Source organism: Ptychodera flava, chromosome 17 (assembly GCF_041260155.1).
Source record: "Ptychodera flava strain L36383 chromosome 17, AS_Pfla_20210202, whole genome shotgun sequence".
Taxonomy (NCBI): Eukaryota; Metazoa; Hemichordata; class Enteropneusta; family Ptychoderidae; genus Ptychodera; species Ptychodera flava.
The window spans coordinates 10,778,213-10,800,325 of record NC_091944.1 but is presented as its reverse complement, the minus strand read 5'-3'; the positions used below and the strand labels follow the sequence as shown (position 1 = coordinate 10,800,325).

The following is a 22,113-nucleotide window of genomic DNA, read 5'->3' as shown; positions in this document are numbered from 1 at the left end:
TTCTGCCTGTTCGCCTTTGATTGAGGTGTAAGAGCCTTTTGTTTTCCATTGAAATTGTAATCTGATGGGTAAATTTTCTGATGAGAAAATCTGGTGCCAACACAGGCCTTTAAACTTGCGATATGTAACTTCCATGACCCTACTAAAATTCAGTTCTAATGATCTCCGTTGGTTTTTAACATTATATATAGTCATTTATACTGTAGGTCAAAAAAGGAAAAGTAAATTGGTAGGAGGGGCACATTGCAGTTATGTAAAATATAATGAGGAATCTTAAATGATTTTATGCATTGCCTAGAAACACAAAACGTACATCAAATAATGAAATTGCTTGAATTAAATATCAATTTGCTGAATATATTTTTAAGAAATCTATTTACAGCAACGATTTTGTTCCCTTTTCTAAGTTTTATATTTATTCAAATTATGCACTGTCTCCCCTCTTAACAGTCATTTTGTTTGTCATTCTATACATTCAATACAGAGTGGAAACAAAAACTTATTGTTCTGTAGATTGAATATAATTTTAAGTGAAATGCAGTGGCAGCCATACTTGATTTAGGCAAATTCGGAATATGGATAAATGCATACATAACTTGAACATAATGTCGCATTTTTCTCAATTCAATATGCATATTTCTTTTATCAGTGAATGTATTGCTCCCATTATCCGTTTATATCTATACAAATAAGGTAATGTTATAAATCTTAGATTGTATTGGACTTTTAGTATGTCATTCTAGGACCTCTCTAAAACACACAAAGAAATTTAATTCTATTGCAGTCAGAAGTAGCTTATATAGTTATTAATTAGGGACATACAAAGAAAAACGAAGTGTTGTGGCGGCCATATTGGATTTATGCAAATGAGGAATATTTCTGTGACGACAAAATATTTTAATCAACATTGCCTGAACCAAAAACAAGGCAAATAAGCCCCAAACCCGCATATATCATGTTTAGCCAAATATTTTTAGTAGCAACATTCTATCAGCACCTAGTTTGTAACCATAATCTTTTTACATATATGCAAATTAGGCATTGTTTACATTTCTAGATTGTAGGAGGCTTTTAGTATGTCATTGTAGGGCTTCTCTGAAATACACAGTGGATAAATAATTCTATTGCTGTCAGAAGTAGCATAAAAATAGTTATTAATTGGGAAAAATACAAAGAAAAGTGAAGGTTGTGGCGGCCATATTGGATTTATGCAAATTAGGAATATTTCTATGAAGACTAGATATTTCCATCAACATTACCTTAACCAAAAACAAGGCAAATAAGCCAAAAACCTGCATAACATATCATGTTTAGCCAATTATTTTTAGCAGAAACATTCTATCAGCACTTAGTTTGTACCCATAATCTTTTTACATCTATGCAAATTAGGCACTGTTTACAATTCTAGATTGTACTAGGCTTTTAGTATGTTATTCTATGACTTGTCTAAAATACAATGTGAAAAAATTATTCTATTGCTGTCAGTAGTAGCTTAAAAATAGTTATTAATTCGAGAAAAACTAAGAAAAGTGAAGTGTTGTGGCGGCCATATTGGATTTATGCAAATGAGGAATATTTGTATGACGACAAAATATTTTCAACAACATTGCCTAGACCAAAAAGGAGGCAAATAAGCCAAAAAACCCTGATCAAAAGCATGTTTAGCCACATATTTTAAGTAGAAACCGTCTATCAGCGACAATTTTATACCCATGAGCCCCCTTTACATTTATGCAAATTAGGCACTGTTGCACCCTTAGATTTTATTATACTTTTAGTATGTTATTTCTAGGACCTTTCCAAAATGCATGGTGAAGAAATAGTTTCTGTTGCAATTAGTCCTAGGTTTTACCCCTTTTTTGGCTTAGATTGACTGGACTATAAGTGTTAGGTCAGTCAAAGCATAATGTAACATAACATCCAGCACCTAATATTATGAAATATTTCCCACAGTAAATATGTATATTTTGAATGACAATAACACACTTGTCCCAAAATATGCTAATACTGGTCATGTGACCTAATTAGGTATTCAAAATGGCCGCCAACAATATAAATGTATCATTATTTTTACATGTTTTCCAATTTTCCAGTAAAAGATAATCGATATTTTATCATATCCCAATGCATAATCACATTTTAGAGTCCCATTACCATGGACTTTGATGTAAACTTTATACATTATGATAAACTTTACACAGATTTGATAAACCTTACACAGATTTTCTTGTCTTCACTCATAAGTCAAGAATTACACACAGCGCCCTTGAATAGGGGTCAGACAGGTCAAGGTATCCTATTTTATATCATCTGACTATTGAATTTATCAAACTTTGTCCTCAATTACAAGATATTTTTGGAATTCTAGTATTACAATTGCCCCAAAAATATGCAAATACTGGTCACATGACCTCATTAAATATTCAAAATGGCAACCAGTATTCTAAATTTACAATGATTTTCACATATTGCTTCTCTTTCTGACGACATTCTAAAGAATTTATCACTTCCCATTTCTCAATTATGTCTAAATGTATATTAGATTCTGTTGTCTACAACTGATGGTTTCAGCAAAATGTTTGTAACATCATTTTATGAACCTAATAAAAGCTTCGTTCAAATCACAGTGTACACTACCAGTACAATCATTTTGCAAAACTCAGAATTTGATTCTTCGAGTTTTGCATACTTCATCCAATATACATGCAAAAACATAAGAATACACAATTTTATTGTCACCAAAAACAATATTTATTGTTTCTCTTTAGTAAAAAAAGTAAAAATAATGTAGCAACGCCCTAATAATCAGACTGAAACTCTCAAAATGTCACAAGGGAACCATTTCTGGATAAGGTGGGTTTTGTGGCATGTACATCATTAGTATAATAAAATTAGGTCTTAGAACACAACACTGTCAATGTTGATGATGTCGCTGTCTTTTATCATATTCTGAGCTCTGCATGTTATCTCCAAGCCTTCCTCTTTCCATCCGCCAACAGTAACATTGAAGAGAAAAAAATGCAGAAAGGTCTGCAGTGTATTGTCTTTTCAAAGTACAGTACTGTATGTAAAATCTACTAAAACTTTCTCGGTTTGTTTTCTCGATTATAAATCGCATACAATAAATCTCATTCTGTCTTCAATTGCATTTTGACTGCCAACTCAGACCCCCTTATATGGCGTTATTATGATAACCTAGCCTTGGTAGTGAGATATAATATCGACATCATTATATGCTATTACATTTTTACGTATTCAGAAACCACAAAGCATTTTGAAATACATACAATGTCAGCGGATGTTTATAATTATTACAAAATGCGTTGACTAATGTTACAAAACGCGATTTATTACAAAACGCTGATACCCTTATTACAAATCGCGTAAACAATATTTTATTACAAAATGCTGATACCCTTATTACAAAATGCGTAGACCATTTTATTACAAAATGCTGATACCCTTATTACATTTTGCGTAAGTTATTACAAAACGCGTCGTATTACAAAATGCCGCAGTACAAACGCCTAGGCATGGTCTAAATCAGCGAGCAGTGATACTTATTTTTATTGCCTTCAGTTAGCACATTTAAGAAAAAACTTTGGTTTGAAAATAAAATCATGATAATCATGCATAAAATTCGCAGCTAATGGGGCTTTAAGGTAGTATGCGCCTCTAAACCTGGAAGAGCTACATTTTACCTTAAACGTTCTTCAATCAAAGCCTAAACCGTTTATAAAAAGCAGGGGCCATAGTGCAACTAAACGTATCAGAGGAGAACATAACCTAAGGTAACCTTAAATTAGCTCTTTTCTTAAATTCACATATTCCATTCCTTTTTTAAGTCAATATAAACGAACCTTGGATTAAACCCAAAATTAGACAGTGGAACTTTATTCACGCCCATCGCTGTCAACCAGAAGGTACAGTGCCGTAACTTCTTATGAAAATATTTTCACAGTTTTTGTTTGTGCATGTAAATTATATATTCTTTTTCTACTCCCTAAAATGCATATTTAGTTAGCTTGTCAACAAGCGTCTATTTGTGTGAAGTGTACTCTATATTATTGTTTTATATTTGAATTCTAGTTCACATCGAAATGCATTGGTCGACAATAACAATGCAGTCTATACATATGATACACAGACTGAGTTGACAACCTGAATACTGTGTATCTCATAATACTTTGCGAAGTTGAACAAGAAACTGTACGATTGACATATTCAAAACGAAAATAGTGACAAGATCATCCAAAGTTACGGCTTCTGTCCCCTTGCGATAATGTCAGTCAAATTAGGATCAATTATTTAATAGTGATGTAAGCTACTTAGTTTTATGCCCGTCGTTTATCAGTGACTGCTAGACACGCGCATTGCATTATTGAACAGGAAAAAGAGATGAAGTCGTCACGTTACAATTACCAACGTCCACGTACTGCATTTTGTTTCATCATCTTTCGCATCTCTCATAAATATAGAAATATTTCAGTAACAGTCGATGTCTATACATAGAAATGAACAGTTCCATACGTAGACTTTCAGGAGATAAAGTGCGTTATTAAGTTATTGAAAATATCAATTAATAATTGCATGCTTGACGAGTTTGCTGTCTCTAATGTACGTTGCGGCTGAACTAATTAATTAATCATATTATTTGCCCACAAAATATCATCCCGATAAACCCCTTCGACATATAATTAGATTCAAAACAATTACTCTTTCTATTCGCGTATCGCCATTGCTAATAAATATGATGTGGAATGCTGTAGACTGCGTGTCGATTAAGTCATTGTTAAGTGATGAAAAACATTAATTAGTAATCGCAAGTCTCGCCTGAGTTTGTGCGTTCCTGGCTGACAGCTTTGGCTTCACTAATTAATGACACTCTTTATCTACCTTCGGCTCAGACACCATCAATATTACCTTCAAGAGCACCGTCCCTTGGGCAGGTAACAAATTGTGATCTTGTCTTTGCCATCATGTAATATTATTTAACTACACTACGTGCAGCCACCTCGGGGTTGCAGTTAAGCCTGCATGGTTTGAATTTGAGCGGAGAATCGATAACACGTCTGCGTTTCTGTCACGGGGTTGAATTTTACGGAAACCCTGAGTTATTGACTTTCAGTTTAAGTAGCTTTGCTATAAAGGTACATTAGGGATGGCAAAGCTCACTACACTTGGAATAACTAATTATATTTTAATCACTTAACAATACCCTTCAAAGACTGAATGTCGACAAGTCATGACGATATATAATCGTTGACTACAATATTGAGATATGTCTGAAAGCTGTGAAAGACGAGAGAGTGAACCTAGGTACACCTACGTAAACGTTGGTGATTGTTATTTGACGGCTTTCTTCTCTCTGATCTGTTCAATAATGCCATGTGCATGTCGAGCAGTCATTGATAAACGACAAACATAAAGGTGGCTAGCTTTTTACATAAATATTGCAATAATCGATCTGACGTTATCTTTGAAATCAGTTCAGGAAATTAAATCCATCCCTAGTACAAAAAATAAGTGCTCCCAAGGCAATCTTTTCTGTATCTATCTGGCACTCAAAACCGTCACGTTTGTATACATTTTTCTGAAATAAGAACTCTTGTTGCTCAATGCTAGTATTTCCTACACACGGGTTCTTGCCCATGCATTGAAGGCAGATATTTTTGCGAAAGTGCTGCTATAATATTACCACGTTGATGCACATCCTAAATCTACACACCATTGGTCCAAAATCAGATCTGCATATAGCTGGGATGACAGCTACAGAACGGTATAACAGAAACAACCACTATATTTACTAAAGTCAAATTCTTGGCAGGACGAAATTCCGACTTCTGACAATACAACAACCAAGAGTCAATGTCAGGTGTTCCGGAAATGGTAAGCACGTCTTGTCCCCTTGTTAAACCCACCACACATTAATGTCCAACTCGTTTTAGAATGGTCTCACCTCCAACTGCATCACTGAGACTACCTGTCATCATCTACCTGATTGACTGATACCTCATATGAATAAATACATTTCACTTTAACGTTTAAAAATGGTTTCTTTCCAGAGGAAATATTTTTGTACCATCATGGCGATTCTCAATCCATTCATCAATGCGGACAGTTTTCCAACGAAGCCCTGATAAGCTCATAATCACTGGAAGCACGTCACATGGGCATTATGCATTGCAGTATACGTGCATTGTATAGGAAAATAATGGTAAAAGTGTAGGAATAGATATCATCGATTAAAAAACAAGGCCAAATTCAATCGAATAACTGGCCGTTTTTGCCGATGCTTTTCTTTCTCCTTTTTATCATTTTCGATCACAAATTTCACAAATTGATCTTAATAAGCACTCTCGTGAATAACGACGAGAACTTAGGATAAAAACATTCATTTTCTCTAAGAATATGGGATAGATGTGGGCAGCAGATCTTTTCTCTACAAATGAAAGAGTCACATATTGTAGATGCTTTTGCAAACAACCCAATGACCTGGACGCCTGCAACGAACAAACTTCGATTAAAATTACAGTCGTCGAAATATCTTATGTGCGAGACTGTCATAACAGGTATAGCCTTTGTGTGAAAATTACATAAAAATTCTTACAGCGAACATTGAAATTATAATTGTCCCAGTACCCTTTTTAAAGAAGATAGCTCCTCGGGGACAGATAATCGGACTTTAAAACCTTTAGAATGATTAAGGTCTACCACCTGTTGGAGCTCATTTTGAAGCTCACAGAGTGATTAAAGTTTTCAACGATTTATTTTGGTTGAAATCGAAAATTTTAATTCAATCATAGAATTAACACAGGATTGACGGCCTCTCTGAATTTGAAAATAAAAATGAGGTAATTCATTAACCAGGACAATAATTTGCACGTTGGGACTTGATTTTTATACTTGAAGGAAACAGGTTAAAGTTTCCTTCTGTAGGAAAGAGTGAGCAAAGGTGTAAGTATTTCAATTTCGAGGCACGTATAACATCCTAATAACATGAAGAGATGCAACTATGCATACGAAGTTTATTTATAGATAAATATTTTGAGTGATGAAAAGTAAGGCTATCAATTGTAAATTCAAGCCAGCTGCATTCTTCATTTCATATTCTGTCACCAACTACATAAAACACACATAATTAGGCTTTTGGATGTTGTCTTTCGCACCCACCTCGCGCAGCACGTACGAAATGTCATTCAGTGCACACTAGAAACATCTGCATGCTAAATATAACCATGAGCATTCCAAGCGCAGAGCTTCCTACTAAGGGAACACTTCAATCTAACTTGATCGGTATATGAAGTATTCATCATCTGCGTCATGCCCAAGATAGGAGTATCAATAGTTCCATTGAAGGTTTCGATGATTAGTGGACATAAGATGTATCGTACTTCATTGCTCAGTCATCAGGAAGAAGCAATTTCGATCAATTTCCTTTTTCATTATGACGGATGATGTTTCATTTCTCTGACATTTTATTCCTCTCGCATGAGAAGAATAAACTAATGCCACTTTACTGTTGTTACCTTTAGAGTATTAAACGCATATTAGGTAAATACAATAAATGCAGGATCCTTAATACCGCAAAAAGGTACAAGCCAAACATCCAAGTTTGTCCTGTCCCTCAACTGCAAAGCAATGACCCTTTACGTCTGTATATGCAATCTAATCTGGTGCATGTCTATCTGTATGTCTGTTCTTCTGTCCGTCTCTTCGTTCATTGTCCGTCCGTCCATCCATCGTATGTATGTATGTATGTATGTATGTATGTATGTATGTATGTATGTATGTATGTATGTATGTATGTATGTATGTATGTATGTATGTATGTATGTATGTATGTATGTATGTATGTATGTATGTATGTATGTATGTATGTATGTATGTATGTATGTATGTATGTATCTATGTATGTATCTATGTATGTATATATGTATGTATCTATGTATGTATGTATGTATGTATGTATGTATGTATGTATGTATGTATGTATGTATGTATCTATCTATCTATCTATCTATCTATCTATCTATCTATCTATCTATCTATCTATCTATCTATGTATCTATGTATCTATGTATCTATGTATATATGTATCTATGTATGCACGCACACAGGCAAGGATGGGAGGATGGATGGACAGACGGATGAACAATAGAACAGACGGAACTAAAGTCCCTGTTGACGCAGAATGAATGTCGCTGCTGACATGGATTGATTAATGGACGGATTGGTGGACGGACGGATGAATGAATGAATGAATGAATGAATGAATGAATGAATGGATGTCAATTCTAATTTGAAACAGGATGAAGGTCACTGCTTTTACATGGATGTATAGATGGATGGATGGATGGATGGATGGATGGATGGATGGATGGATGTTTCTAAGAAGTCTCTGCTGACACAGAATGAATAATTCTTTGTACATTTGTTATGACGTTTATCGATGAAGAACCAGATTATACATCATGAAGTCAAATTATTTCATAACAGGGTGGTTAATTTTAAAACATGGAAGTATGTAGTTTGTTACATCTATCGTTCGCTTATTAAAACGTATTTTACATATACTATTGATACCAAAATTACAAGTATGTCACGGCTTTATCGATATATTCTTCTGTAGACAAAACCGCGGGGCATGTGGATCTTACTCATGGGATGTTTAAGTATTTAAGTATAAAATTTGGAAAATAATGTCTAAAGAAATAGCAATTTGAAACATATTGTTTCCAATCGGTGTTGGCATTGTCCCTTCCATTAACGTGATGTGATTTATGTATGAACGAAACATGTTACAGAGAAACATAGAAGAATTCACAGAAATGTCTAACTTGTTTATTTAGAAGAAATTTCATCATCAGGAAAAAACAAAGCCATTTCCTTTGTCTGATATTTATGTCAAATATGGAAGCTATTTTTTTCGCTGGCAAAGATTTATCGTAAACTCTGCGGATGATTTATGACATTGTTCGGATCCTGGCATGTGTTTCCATTAGTCGCTCTGCTTACAATCGGCAAAATGCTTTTTCCCTTCCAACTCTAACACGTTCGAAAGATTGCAATCTGCTGCACAACAAGACTACGCACATGCTAACAGTTTTCAGATAAGCCTAGGGGACTGATCAATAACTCGTACCAGGGACAAAGAAAAACATGATCCCGTAACTGTGAATTCTGTGCAGATATTCCGAGGTACTTTCGCTAGTCATGAAAACAAATAGCCCATGATACTTCAAAAATTACTTTCGATCTGTCCCTTAGGTATTGTCGTGCGCTGCGTCGGTTGAATGCCTTTCATTAATTAAGCTCGGAATATGTAAGACATTACACAATTATCATCAATCGTTTTTTTTCCAACTCATTAATCGCGAGCACTGCTTTGAAGTTAATGCAAAGACTCGAACCTTTGAAGAAAGATGAACACGGCAGTGAAATAGCTGTGTTTAATTTTTCTTTTTGTGAAGACTTGCAGTATAAGATCATGTGCGAGAGATATGAGCCGTCTCTTGTTGTTGTTTTTTTTAATTTTTTTTTCCATCTCAGAGTTGTGTAATATCTCGCTATAGGGAATGGCTGGTATTATGATTTAAGGTAGAATGCGCCTTGGGGACAGATATCCTTACCCACAAACTTCTACAATTCTTTTCTGATATTCCTCTTATATGGGCTCAGTTTAAAGCTCTTGGAGAAAGAAAAACTTTCACCATCTTAGTTTTTCGAAAATCTTAAATTGTATTCTTACCCAAGAGAGTTAACAAAGGGATAGCGGCCATTTTGAATTTCAAATATCGCAAAATGTTGAGTAATTTGTATCGCTAGTTCCAAACTTTGCACGGTGACCCCTGATTTTTATTGTTGATTTGGTAGGAAAATGGTTGAAAGTTTCATTGAGGAAAGTTTGAGCAAAACTTTTTTAAGTCTTTCACTTTCGAGCGCACACTGCCTTAATGGGACGTAATCTCCCTGCACAAGTTGGTGCATAACTCCGTAAGAGAACATTACCTGACACACAACCTGAGTAAAATATAAATTACACGGATTAAAAATTACGCTACTGAATGAGTTTATACAGAATAGCAACTGGGGTTTGATAACAAGGATGTACGCCGAATATGGTATGAAGCTGACGAGTGGAAGTCCGACTTTCGTGACTTGAATGTGGATGAATGCTTAGCTTAAGATGACGCAATCTTACAAAAGTCAGTTCTCGGGAGAAATTCATGGGTGTATTTTTTTAATTTTTTGTCACTTTCGAAAGCATGTTTCTATTTTATTTTGCAGGCAGGATTTTCTAACTTCGGATTTTCGTTTACGAATCGGAAATGCATTACCAAATCGCATAATCAACGTGATTCGAAATTCTCGAACATTTTAACAAACGCCCAACGTGCGGCAACAAGCTTGGGGTGATGGATAATTACCCCAGTTCCCAACTGCCTACGAACCGGCTTATGTGAGTCAATCATCGATTCATTCGGGCTATTGGTAATTTGTCACTCGACATATTACGGTTTGCATCAACGTCAATACGCTGGCAATACGGCCAGATACCAGACTAACATAAGTCTAATGATGTCGATGAAGATTAACAGATCACGTAATAAAAACACCTCAAGACAAGGCTGGAATCAGAAAAGATATAAAGGAAGGACTAATAGATTTTCTTGGGGATTTTCATGGGTACCACTTTTCTAGGTTACAGAAATTGTAGTATTACACAATTCAGCCGATGAATAAAACGAGCTGTATGCCATTAACTCAGCAATATAATACCACGATAAGATACATCTTTGCTATTAATATAAAGAATGCGGAGAATGTGAGTCCCTGGATGTCCATCGTTTTTCGCCGTCAGCCCTCTTTGTTAACGTCCGTCGACCCGGTGTAGCATTTCAGAATGTACAACCCTGACTTCGAAACACTATAATGATATTTAGCATTTATGTACCCTACTTCCCTCCGATGAATGAATTCATGTGTCCTTGTTCGTGATGCCTGCCAGTCTCCATTTATATAAAACGTTACCCACCGATGCCGGTTTTGTTTGTTCGTTTGTTCGTTTTTTGGAGTAGCTTTATCTATACACTGAACAATATCTAATTTATACTTGTCGTTTGTCTATTCACAGCACGATGGGGTATATGCACAATTATCGCATTTTACATGATGACAGATTGGCCTGACAAGACGTATCGAGGCACTACCCTAGCAAGCAAATTTTAAGTATAGGATAAAGCCCGAGTACGAGGGCTCTTCTGGTATATAAAGTCCGACCCAAAGATAAAATGTCGAGGCCGCAGGCCGAGACATTTTATCGTAGGGTTGGACTTTATGTACCAGAAGAGCCCGAGTACGAGGGTTTTATCCGACTTAAAAACTATCGCCCCTAACTGATATATTTTCGTTTTCAATGTGTTTACGTCAACCGTCCCCTTTGTCAATGTAACATGTTTAGTATATGAATTAAAACTTTTATTTGTGAAATAGCCTTCCAATGTAATGGAACATCCTATAAATGCCCTAGGGCACATTAGTTTATGTATGTACCACCGCAGATTTTGTGTTGCAGCTGGTTTCCGCTGTGTTACCAAATTTGAATATAAGGGAAAAAACGTACCAGATGTCTACAGAATATGACATGTTCACTTTTGGTTGGACAGTACTTTACTACGGCGCTGTCATTCGTTTCTGGAATTTGGTGACCAAGGCCTTACGAGTAAATAAAACATCCTGAATTGAGCATTCTGATTGGTCAATCAACAGTAGATAGTTTTTAAGTTACAAAATCACGAGTAATAGTGATGAACATGGATTTCATTAACTTTGAATAATTAAAACATCCTGACTGTTTCTAGCCGCTGGATTTGACATCTTAATAGTCGATTTGACCGATTTTGACGAGGTGGCAGTGCTACAAAACTATTTGACTAAGTAAGGAATGGTTTTGCCCATGGGCAAACTAAACCCTCGTAAACAGCGCCTATATTTTCGTGGTGTCATGGAAAGAATTCGCATAAATTTTTACAGATGCTGTGCCGCAAACGGTGTAACTAAGGTGAGAAAAAAATAGGGTCCAATATTGTAAAATTGCAGTTATTAACAAGCGACGTGTAAAATTATACGATAAAGATATTAGGGCTTTAAGACACACATATGAAATAAGTTAATCAGCAAGTAATTAGACTGGTTCCCGCATAAGGAGACAGTTTAAAGTATGTTCAAAATGCTGCAACCTTTACGATGCATCCCAATATTAGACCATATGTTCTCGCTCTACGTTAACTAGTCTGCAATGATCCAAATCCGAAAATAGCCCTTTGATGTCTGCCTATTATTTTAAAACAGTCCTTCACCTGACGCTCGATAGCCTGTACAATGTCACTTACCTTATGCTCGCCAGCAAAACGAAGGCCACGGGAACGGCGACACACCCTGACATACTGATTTCGTGGAAATTTGACAAAACTGTCGAGTTACTCCTGAAGTGGAATGGAAAATAAAATTTGTCGGTACAAACGGCAACACAGGTGGCACGATAAAAGGAAGCACACCATCACAGACGGAGAGAGAGAGAGAGAGAGAGAGAGAGAGAGAGAGAGAGAGAGAGAGAGAGAGAGAACCTGTAAGGAAAGAGCTGTTCACTTTTCCATGACAAGCTAAACGGTACGTTAGCAGATTCCACGATGAAGCATCTGATGCTCAGGCTGCCTTCACTTCAAATGATACCATGGTGGCGTCATTTCCTTAATCACCTCCCTTTGTGGGCAGCCTGCTCTGGTTTGTTATCATAAACACACCTCAGTCAAACGAGTCCAAGATAAGATTTGAGTGAAACAGGGTTTTGGAATTCTTCAAGCGTTTCTACGACTCCATTCTAATTTTAGAAAGTAGTATATCTTTATGGAGCACATGTTTTCATGGTATGGTGCTAAACAAGGTTTTGCAACCTCTTTTGCAGAAAATGTGTTTAGCGTTACTACACTGAAGGTATAATGCTGTACGGTGTCTGAGTGCGTATTACGGTTCTCCGTGATGCCTTAAAAGAGTAACTTATTTTTCGAATGTTAATTGATACGATCACCCTTCCCTTAAATGATCAAGAGCTGCATCATTCCTCCAGCCGACTGTTCCTTCATACATTAGCCACTAGAGGGCGTCAAACCAGAAGGTGCCTGCGATGTATTTTTAATCTAGTCAGAGAAATGAAATTGACCCGATAATATTTACATATCAAAGAATTATAATATTTGATCTTTATATGACAATTGTACACCTGCGTGCAGCAACCTTGATCCGGTTTTCTTTAATAAAATACAGAAATGAAATTTAACCTTCCAAGAACCGATGAAAGAATTTTAATTAAGTTCAGTTTATCGATTTATTCATTGTTATTATTGATCTTCGTATGCGTTAGTGCCGGCTTGGATGTATTTGTGTGCTTCATAGAGCTCTAGAGCTAAGATGGGATGAAGTCGAATTTTTTAAAATCTTAGCTATGCCATTGAACCAACTTCTAAGAGGCTGACTGGTATTGAAGGCTGATTTGAATTCTTTGCTACATGAGTTTGTACCGTAGGTTGTGTTTAGAAAAAAAATACTTAACTTTACATTTACATCACAAAGGTAGTACACGTATGTGCAATTACACACATCAGAGTGTTTAAGTTGTGATCGTCCGTTTATCTGTAAAAATACGGCTAGTTTTCAATCGGGTTCGAACTCACAACATACGGCATCCAGTCACCTAGCGGAGAGGCAACAGACAGAACCGCTCGGCCAAATCCCCCATCCCAAAAAGAGTGTTACATTTTTTGACTGCGACCGCTCCACACGTTGTAGAGTTCGTGAAGCACTCACGTCGTGCACTCACTATCACACATCGCACACAAACTTTATCGAAGCAATGAATACATGGCTTGAAGTGGGCGAAAGACAGCCTCGGGGACAACTCTGTCCACTAACAGAGCAATCAACTCAAAGTAACAACTGAAAATTAACATGACATATAGAGAAGCTAGAAATTCAGAAATGAATTCAATAATATTAATAACTTTTTTTATCGAAAAACGTAAAGCAGCATATATCAATAATCGGCATGTTTCAATTTCATCGAAGTTTATTTTTTCGGTGAAATGTAGAAATTAATGTTACATCACTGGTATTTGGAATATGCAGATTGAGGCGATAAAAATTTAATTTGAAACGTTCAATCAATAGTAACTATCGTCTTTTAAATGTCAATAATTTCTGAAAAGAACCTTTGACGTTCTTTAGATTACGAGCAATAGATAGATAGATGTGCTATTCATTTGACATTTTAATATTTAGTACTGTTGTCTTTATTGGCCCTTTCTAATAGTTCGTTCTTTCACGACAGGAATTGATGTAATTTTCTAAGCAGGCCAATCATCATTCTCAAGGAATACCCTATAGTTATGCCAAACAGCAGAAATAACAACCACAGCTGGAACATAGCGCTTTAAGTCAAGTCAAACGGCACTCTTTCAGTTCCATCGACATTTTTCAACCCCACCTGTATTTGAGCATTCAATGAGCATCGCACCGCGAACAGAACACATGACATATAACTTGTGACAGTATTATATTGTGTGTTTACCGCTTCTCCAATAAAGTGGTACATTTCACAGTGGCAAATGTTATAATGTAGTTTTACACAAGATAGCTACAACGACGTTGTTGTGGTTCACACCTGAACTAGGCCAAACACTCTGAAGCTTGGCTACCCAGGCAATGTATTATATGAAAAGAAGATATATATATATATATATATATATTATGTATATATATATATATATATAGATATATATATATATATATATATATTATGTAGATAATGTATGGTTTGTTCTTTCTCTATTTAGCGTGTTAACAAGGGTCTATACGAGAATGCTTTATTATTGTGCACAACAGTACTAGACAGGACCAGAAATTATTTGTTAACATTTACACTGGAGTCTGCACGTGTACAGGCTTAGTCGACAAACTGAATACTATGTATGTAATATGATTTGAAGATTAGAACAAGAAATTGCTGTTGGCATTAAAAACAAGAATAACGGAAAAAAATCATCAACAGCTGTAGCTGTTTGGTCATTGAATAATCAGGTATATCATTCTTGTCAACTTCAGACTATCGTTTATTGCCGCCATTTAAAGTTCATCATTCAGTCATGCAAAGGCGGGTATATTGCAAAATGAAATATCAATTTAAAATTCCCCTCAGTCTGTTTCCCCTACAGCCACGTAGGAGTAAATGCACCGCGCATAATTAACTTACAAATTGATGACCGATGGCCGTCCTTGCTTTCGCTCTATTATCTTGAACAGACACGACTGACTAATATTAATATCCGATACTATCGTTCAAAACGGGTTGCGTCAAGATTTTATCAAGTATGTCAGGCAATATATCCAGTTTTTAATCTCTCGTCTCCTCAAGAATAAGGAGTTGCTTAATGATAAAAGCGTCAACATAGAGGATAAAAACAAATTGTTAAGTTTCAGACATTTCGACATGTCTAAGTCTTCTCACAACAAGTGGGCTTTAGAATAGGGGTTAATGACCGACAGGCATCCCAAAACGCGCCGAAGAACATATTATAAGTGAAACTACGGAAAATAATGCCAAACAAATATTCGTTCAGAAAGGCATTACACATCTTCTATCTTTGCTTAGTCAAACTAATATTTGAGATTGGAATGGCCTTAATATGTTCCTTTTTACCCTACAATTCTATTAATTCCATTTTTTTACTCTGCTGTCTGGAGATTTACCTAGAACACATTTAAGTAATACGACTGTGGCGAATAATTCAGAATTAATCATCGATGATTAAGGTTTCCACTTTATTGTTTTGAATAATATGCTTTGCTAGATACAATATTAATTGTGTTATCACTTGCTTTGTTCAAATCTTGAAAGCCTATTCATAATGAGCAAAATTGCCGCTGGTTCTGTACCTCAAACGTTGACATTTGAGCCAGATTTTGGCTCCCATAGACCCTTTGATTCCATAGCTAGTGCGAAAGATCACCGACAAACGTCAAATACCTGTACGTACACTGCACGCACGTACATATACGGATATATAGATACATAGATACATGTAGATAGATAGATGCATAGATACATACATAGATACAAACATAGATACAACGCTACATACATACATACATACATACATACATACATACATACATACATACATACATACATATATAGACACATAGATAGTACATAGATACATACATACATAGATACATACATAGATACATACATAAATAGATACATACATACATACATACATACATACATACATACATACATACATACATACATACATACATACATACATACATACATACATACATACATACATACATACATACATACATACATACATACATACATACATACATACATACATACATACATACATACATACATACATACATATATACGTACGTACGCACGCACGCACGCATGCACGCAAGCATGCACGCACATAGATACATAGATACATACATACATACATACATACATACATACATACATACATACATACATACATACATACATACATACATACATACATACATACATACATCCATACATCCATACATACATACATACATACATACATACATACATACATACATACATACATATATACGTACGTACGCACGCACGCACGCATGCACGCAAGCATGCACGCACATAGATACATAGATACATACATACATACATACATACATACATACATACATACATAGATACATACATACATACATACATACATACATACATACATACATACATACATACATACATAAATGCATGCATACAAGAGAATTATTAAAAATATATATATATCTTATATCTTTCATTGCCGTAAGTGACGTTTTGTCGTTTGTTTCGTTTCGTTTTGGCCAATTAGTGTTAAAAAATTGATATTTCTCATTCATCTATTTTTCATTTCATCAACATTCAGCAATCTATCATATCGATTCTTTTCTGTTAATTTCTATTAAATAATTATAGCCCAATTTTGCAGTGTTCTTATTAAAACAATATTACAAAAGACATTCCAAACCCTTCTCTACCTTCCTACTATGTATTTAAGAATTTCGTGAGTCTACAGTAATTAAAATCGATAAAACACTGAATGGCATCATCAAATATAGATTGGACGACTGTGTATTAGTGTTCCTGCGATGAAATCGAGTCAATGAACCCTGCCAACATTTTATTCTGATGGTCATGGACAATGAAAGCGCCAGTGGCTGAAATACTTGTAGAGGCACCGTGGACCAGTGGTTTGGGCAACGGACTCACTATCAGAGGATGGTGAGTTCGAGACCCGGTTCAAGACGCAGTATGTCCAGAGTAACGGACTCACTGTCGGACAGTGAGTTCAAGACTCTAGCAGGGTGTTGTGCCCCTGAGCAAGGCACTTTACTCCTCATTGCCCCATTGGGTAGTGGGTTATGCGTACCTCATCCTGTAATTTGGCTAACACCCGTTGGATGATGGACTGATAAAATGAAATTCGATGATTTTGTCACTAATTCTGTTTTGTACGCCAACTGCAAGTTCTTGTTCTACTCCCTAAACGTGTTTGAACACCCATGAACACATTCTGTACATATAAGTGTGCGCTATTATTGTTTATATTTGAATTGTAGTCAGTTACTGGTTAATGCTTTGGTAACCGTGACACATCATGGCATTACTAATGAAATGGGGGTAGAGTTGAATGTGAGTACTGGGATTTCCAACATGCTTGAAAACAATAAAGTTTTGTTGACATTAAAACAAAAATGGCGACAAAAGTCATCGAAAGTTACACCCTTGCCAAAGGACAAAGAAACATATTGCGTTTCAACTAATTTTTAGCTCTGCTTTAATTATCGTGCAAAGAGTCGCACGAGCCACATGTATGTGTACGATTAACCAAGGAGTTTAAAGTTCCAACAGCCTAAACGAATTTTAACGGTAGGGGAAGTTCAAACCATCATTTCCTCGTCGGATTTCTGCTATTTCAAAGTGTAATTTAGGGAAGTGGAGGGCATTTGAGGTTAAACGCAATAGGTTAGGTTTTATATGTGCGTGTTTTAAGAATCCAGTCACTAAGTTTGTGACAGTGCTCGCAAGCGCTGCCGTTCATAATGTCGGCAACGCCCCTGTATTGGCCATGTTTCAACTGACAGTTTCAATTCATACGTTGAACATCACAAACTGTTTTTACTGAGCTAATTAAGCAGTGACATGGCGACAGATGTCGCGATCGCAATGCCCTCGAGTTTAATATTATCATAAATGAGTTTTAGTGTCACTTCACGATATACATGTAAAAATTCATATTGCTATTTGACTTCTGAAGGTTTGTCAAGACTTCGTCCTTTTCAGGTATTTGTAGCACTGTGGACAACAACCGCTTTGTAGCTAGCTGAAGACACCTGATTTCAAAATATAAATCCCAAAACTACTTTGAAATCAATTTTAATGCACGCAAAAACCGATACTAAGTCCATAATATTGGCAATTCTCATTTTCTATTCCTACAAGTTGGTAGTCTGGCTGACAGAATTTTTTTTAACATGATAAGCCATCTGTAAACTTTTCGAAAAAGAGGTTGCCATTTGTTACTATAATAATTTCATTTTAATTGGTAAATGTAAAGTGACTGAGTAGTTGCTACGATGCGGCGTGCTGTTTATACTACATACGCTATTGTGGAAGTTGACTTTTGCAGATATTTGTCATCAGAATAGTTACTGGGCCATTAAGCAAACCACTTACTAAATTATATCCATCCAAACTCTATGCTGATTAATACAATGTGACGTATAGCATCTACTTAATGACTGGATGGATGGTAGGCCATATTGTAAAAGAGCCACTGTTTGATATCGTTGTCGACTGTCAATGACGTATTGAACTACTCAGTTCGAAAAGACCCGCCTTTCTTCATAAACTGAAAGTACTCAAGCGTAAAAAATGTCTGTGGCACTGTGAGATGTTTGGTGAAATGGAAGATAATGATTTTGTCGACACGTTCAAGTCCTGCCCTGGCCATCCCTCTTCTGTGTCTCAGTGATCTGACGCCGCTTGATGCATTTTGTCTCTTGTTATTAGCAAGGAACACTGAACTGTAAGAAGCTCACAATGACTCTTAATATAAACTTGACTTTAAAGACAGAATGACAACCAAATGAAGAATTTGGATTAAGCTTTCAGAATTATCTATTAGAATTTTATGTGGATTTAGTCAAGAATTGCGACGTGATGTAGCTTGAAACGTTTTTTTGTATGTAATGCATATGTGAACAATAGCCCAACAGAATATTACCTGAGCTCCGATAAAATGGTTCACTGCAGCTTCTATGAACACGTCCAAACCATCAATCATGACATTGTCGAAGGGAAACTGTGCCGCTGGCCATTGCAGGCTCTGAGTCCGGTGTCAGAAAAGTCACCGTCTCGCCCATGACGACGCAGCCAGAGTTTGTGATGTCATCACATCAAAATTCACAAAGAAAACGTTTTATGGGGTACATTGACCAGGCATGCGTAAAATGAGCATTATTAATTGTCAGTATACTTTACAAAGCTAAAAGAATTGGCTTTTGTGTGGGGGTTCGCGATTGCCTAGTTATAGAGCTCACACTTGTGGAATGTGATGAAAGCAACTGAACCAATTTTGGAAGACAAAATTGCGAAATAAACTAATTTATTGTACATTGCATTCTGTGTTGCGCCAACAGTGGGTAGCAGCCTTCTAGAACTGCACCTGTTAATTCAAATTAGACGTGCTGTCAGGCATCAGCTGCAATATGCTAACATAACCAGACAAACACGTATACAAATTTGAAGCTAATCAGAGTTCTCTTTGTGTTGAAATAATTTGCATGTTTGATGAAGCACAGATGGACTGTGGAATAAAGATACCACCAAAAGGCAGGATGTAATGTTATGTAAGTTTTGCTTTGGGATGAAATGGGCATGCAGATGAATGATTTGATATATGAGACGGGATATGTTAAATCCCCACTAGCTGTATTTTTTAGTATTATTTTAAATGATTTTACTTTCAAGCTAAAATAAGTTTGTTAGAATGTTCTAATTTAGCTGTGTGTAAGTCTTATTATTAACTACCAACTGGCACTGTATATGCAATTTTGAACAAAACCGTGGATACTGTGCATATCTGCACTGAAATCTTCATATAAACTACACAGAGTAGTCCAATGCTATGCATAGGGGTAAATGTTTTCAACTGTGACATTGTATGTCCTGTTTCTCTCCTAATATTACCAAGTTTCGAAAACGGCGAGGAATCAAAATGACCGTTAAAATTTGAATTTACCTGTCATGTGTTTCACAAAGGAATGGTTTCCTAATGCATTAAATACCCATATCCCTTCAGAGTGTAGAATTCACAGAAAACCAGGAGAGAATAAGAAGACATTTTCTCATCGTACAATAAAACAAAAGTAAAATTTTGAACGGCGAAGAGTCTAATTTACTGAAAACAAATTTCAAATGTCAGTGCGGATGAATTACATAATAATAGTCTGTTATTGTTATGTATACCATCAAATGACGTTCACTCCTATACATTTCGTCAGCTTGCAAAAGTTTTGAAGAAGGCCATAAGGGGATGTAATATCGACGTGGCAGCGCGGGAAGATCTGATTACGCATGGCATCCACGTCTGCAAGCGATGGTATGATAACTTTGCATATATTTGATGCCAATAACCACTGCATGTTTGGTGTATTTTTACGACTACAGGCAAAGAACTGATAACGCAAGGCAGTATTTGACTTCAGACGTTTTACAAACAGTTGCTATCTTTGAAGCATAAGAGTCAATACTTATGTCCATGTTTGTCGACGAGCTCAAACAGACTGTGGCCCGGTTGGGGACTGTGAGCCGTTTGATACATGGTGGCGAATTCTGAAAACACGTACGTAAATACATTAATCTGGCTTCCAAACGTGTGACTCTGTCATAAATAACGCAGTTCTAGCTTTCTAGAGTGCAGTCACTGTAACTATATCTAGTTAATGTGAACATTTTCAATTTAACAATAAACGTAATGTTGAAATCTCCTTTGTACAACTCGGCGAACTCCGCGGTCAATCAAAAATAACCAAACAGTAATTTATAACGGCACTGTACGCTATTCTCTTGTTGTTGTTTTTTTCTATTTGTTTATTCCCTGTCAGCAACTGTAGTCGCATTTACGTTATTTTTTTTTCTGTTCGTTTTGAAATATTTTACTGGAACTTCCATTTGGTTGCGCTTCATTTACATTTTCGCTTTCTGTGCATCTTTCAATTTTTTATACTATTCACTTTTCACTGGTCCTCCATGAAAATCAATCTTCATGACTGGGGAAACTTACCGACATAAATACGAATAAATTGATAGAAAATAAACCCAGCTAATAAAGGATAGTCCAAAATTAAAGGCCGCGAGACACGTATGAATAAAATACCGCTCCAAGGAATCGAAGACCTTTTTAAAGTCAACTGTCATCAGAATCCCAGGCAAATCATGCTCCTCAGCGCAAGCATGATTCGTCAAGTAATCGACTTTAGGCCCCGTAACTCATTCAAGTTTTAAATATACCATCAAGGTTATCAGTTTGTAGCTTCAAATCAAATTACCATTCAAATGTGCTCAAATATCGGTCACTAAAGGCTTTGACAATGGCAGTAATCTGTTCTGTTTATCGGCTTATCGCCTGTTTGTTTGTTTTGTTTTTAAGTTGGACTATATGGTACAATCTTAGTGTCCGATTCGAGGTAACATTTTATTTCCCTCAGAATAGCACATACAATAATTGAAGGTTAGTCATTGACATTCATAGATAGCAATGTACACTAGTGTCAAATGCATGTTTCAGATGTGATAACTTTTATTGTATTCATCACACTAGAAGACGAATCTATCCCATAATTTATTTATGAGGGATCACAACTTTTGAATCACCGTAAGCCAGTACTGATAATGCGCTTTGTTATCGAGGTTATAAAGAGAAACTTGACGAATTGCCACTATTACTCATGGTC

At 36.0% G+C, this 22,113-nt stretch overlaps 1 protein-coding gene across 1 annotated transcript in view; it reads right to left on the bottom strand.

The window, feature by feature from the left end:
* The window catches only part of LOC139115388 (glycine receptor subunit alpha-2-like), a 101,897-nt gene that overhangs the window by 51,384 nt on the left and 28,400 nt on the right, over positions 1 to 22,113 (bottom strand). The window contains exon 2 of the mRNA XM_070677465.1: positions 12,396 to 12,488. Coding sequence (XP_070533566.1) covers positions 12,396 to 12,448 — 53 coding nt within the window. The 5' untranslated portion in view covers positions 12,449 to 12,488. The remainder of the gene's footprint in view (positions 1 to 12,395; positions 12,489 to 22,113) is intronic.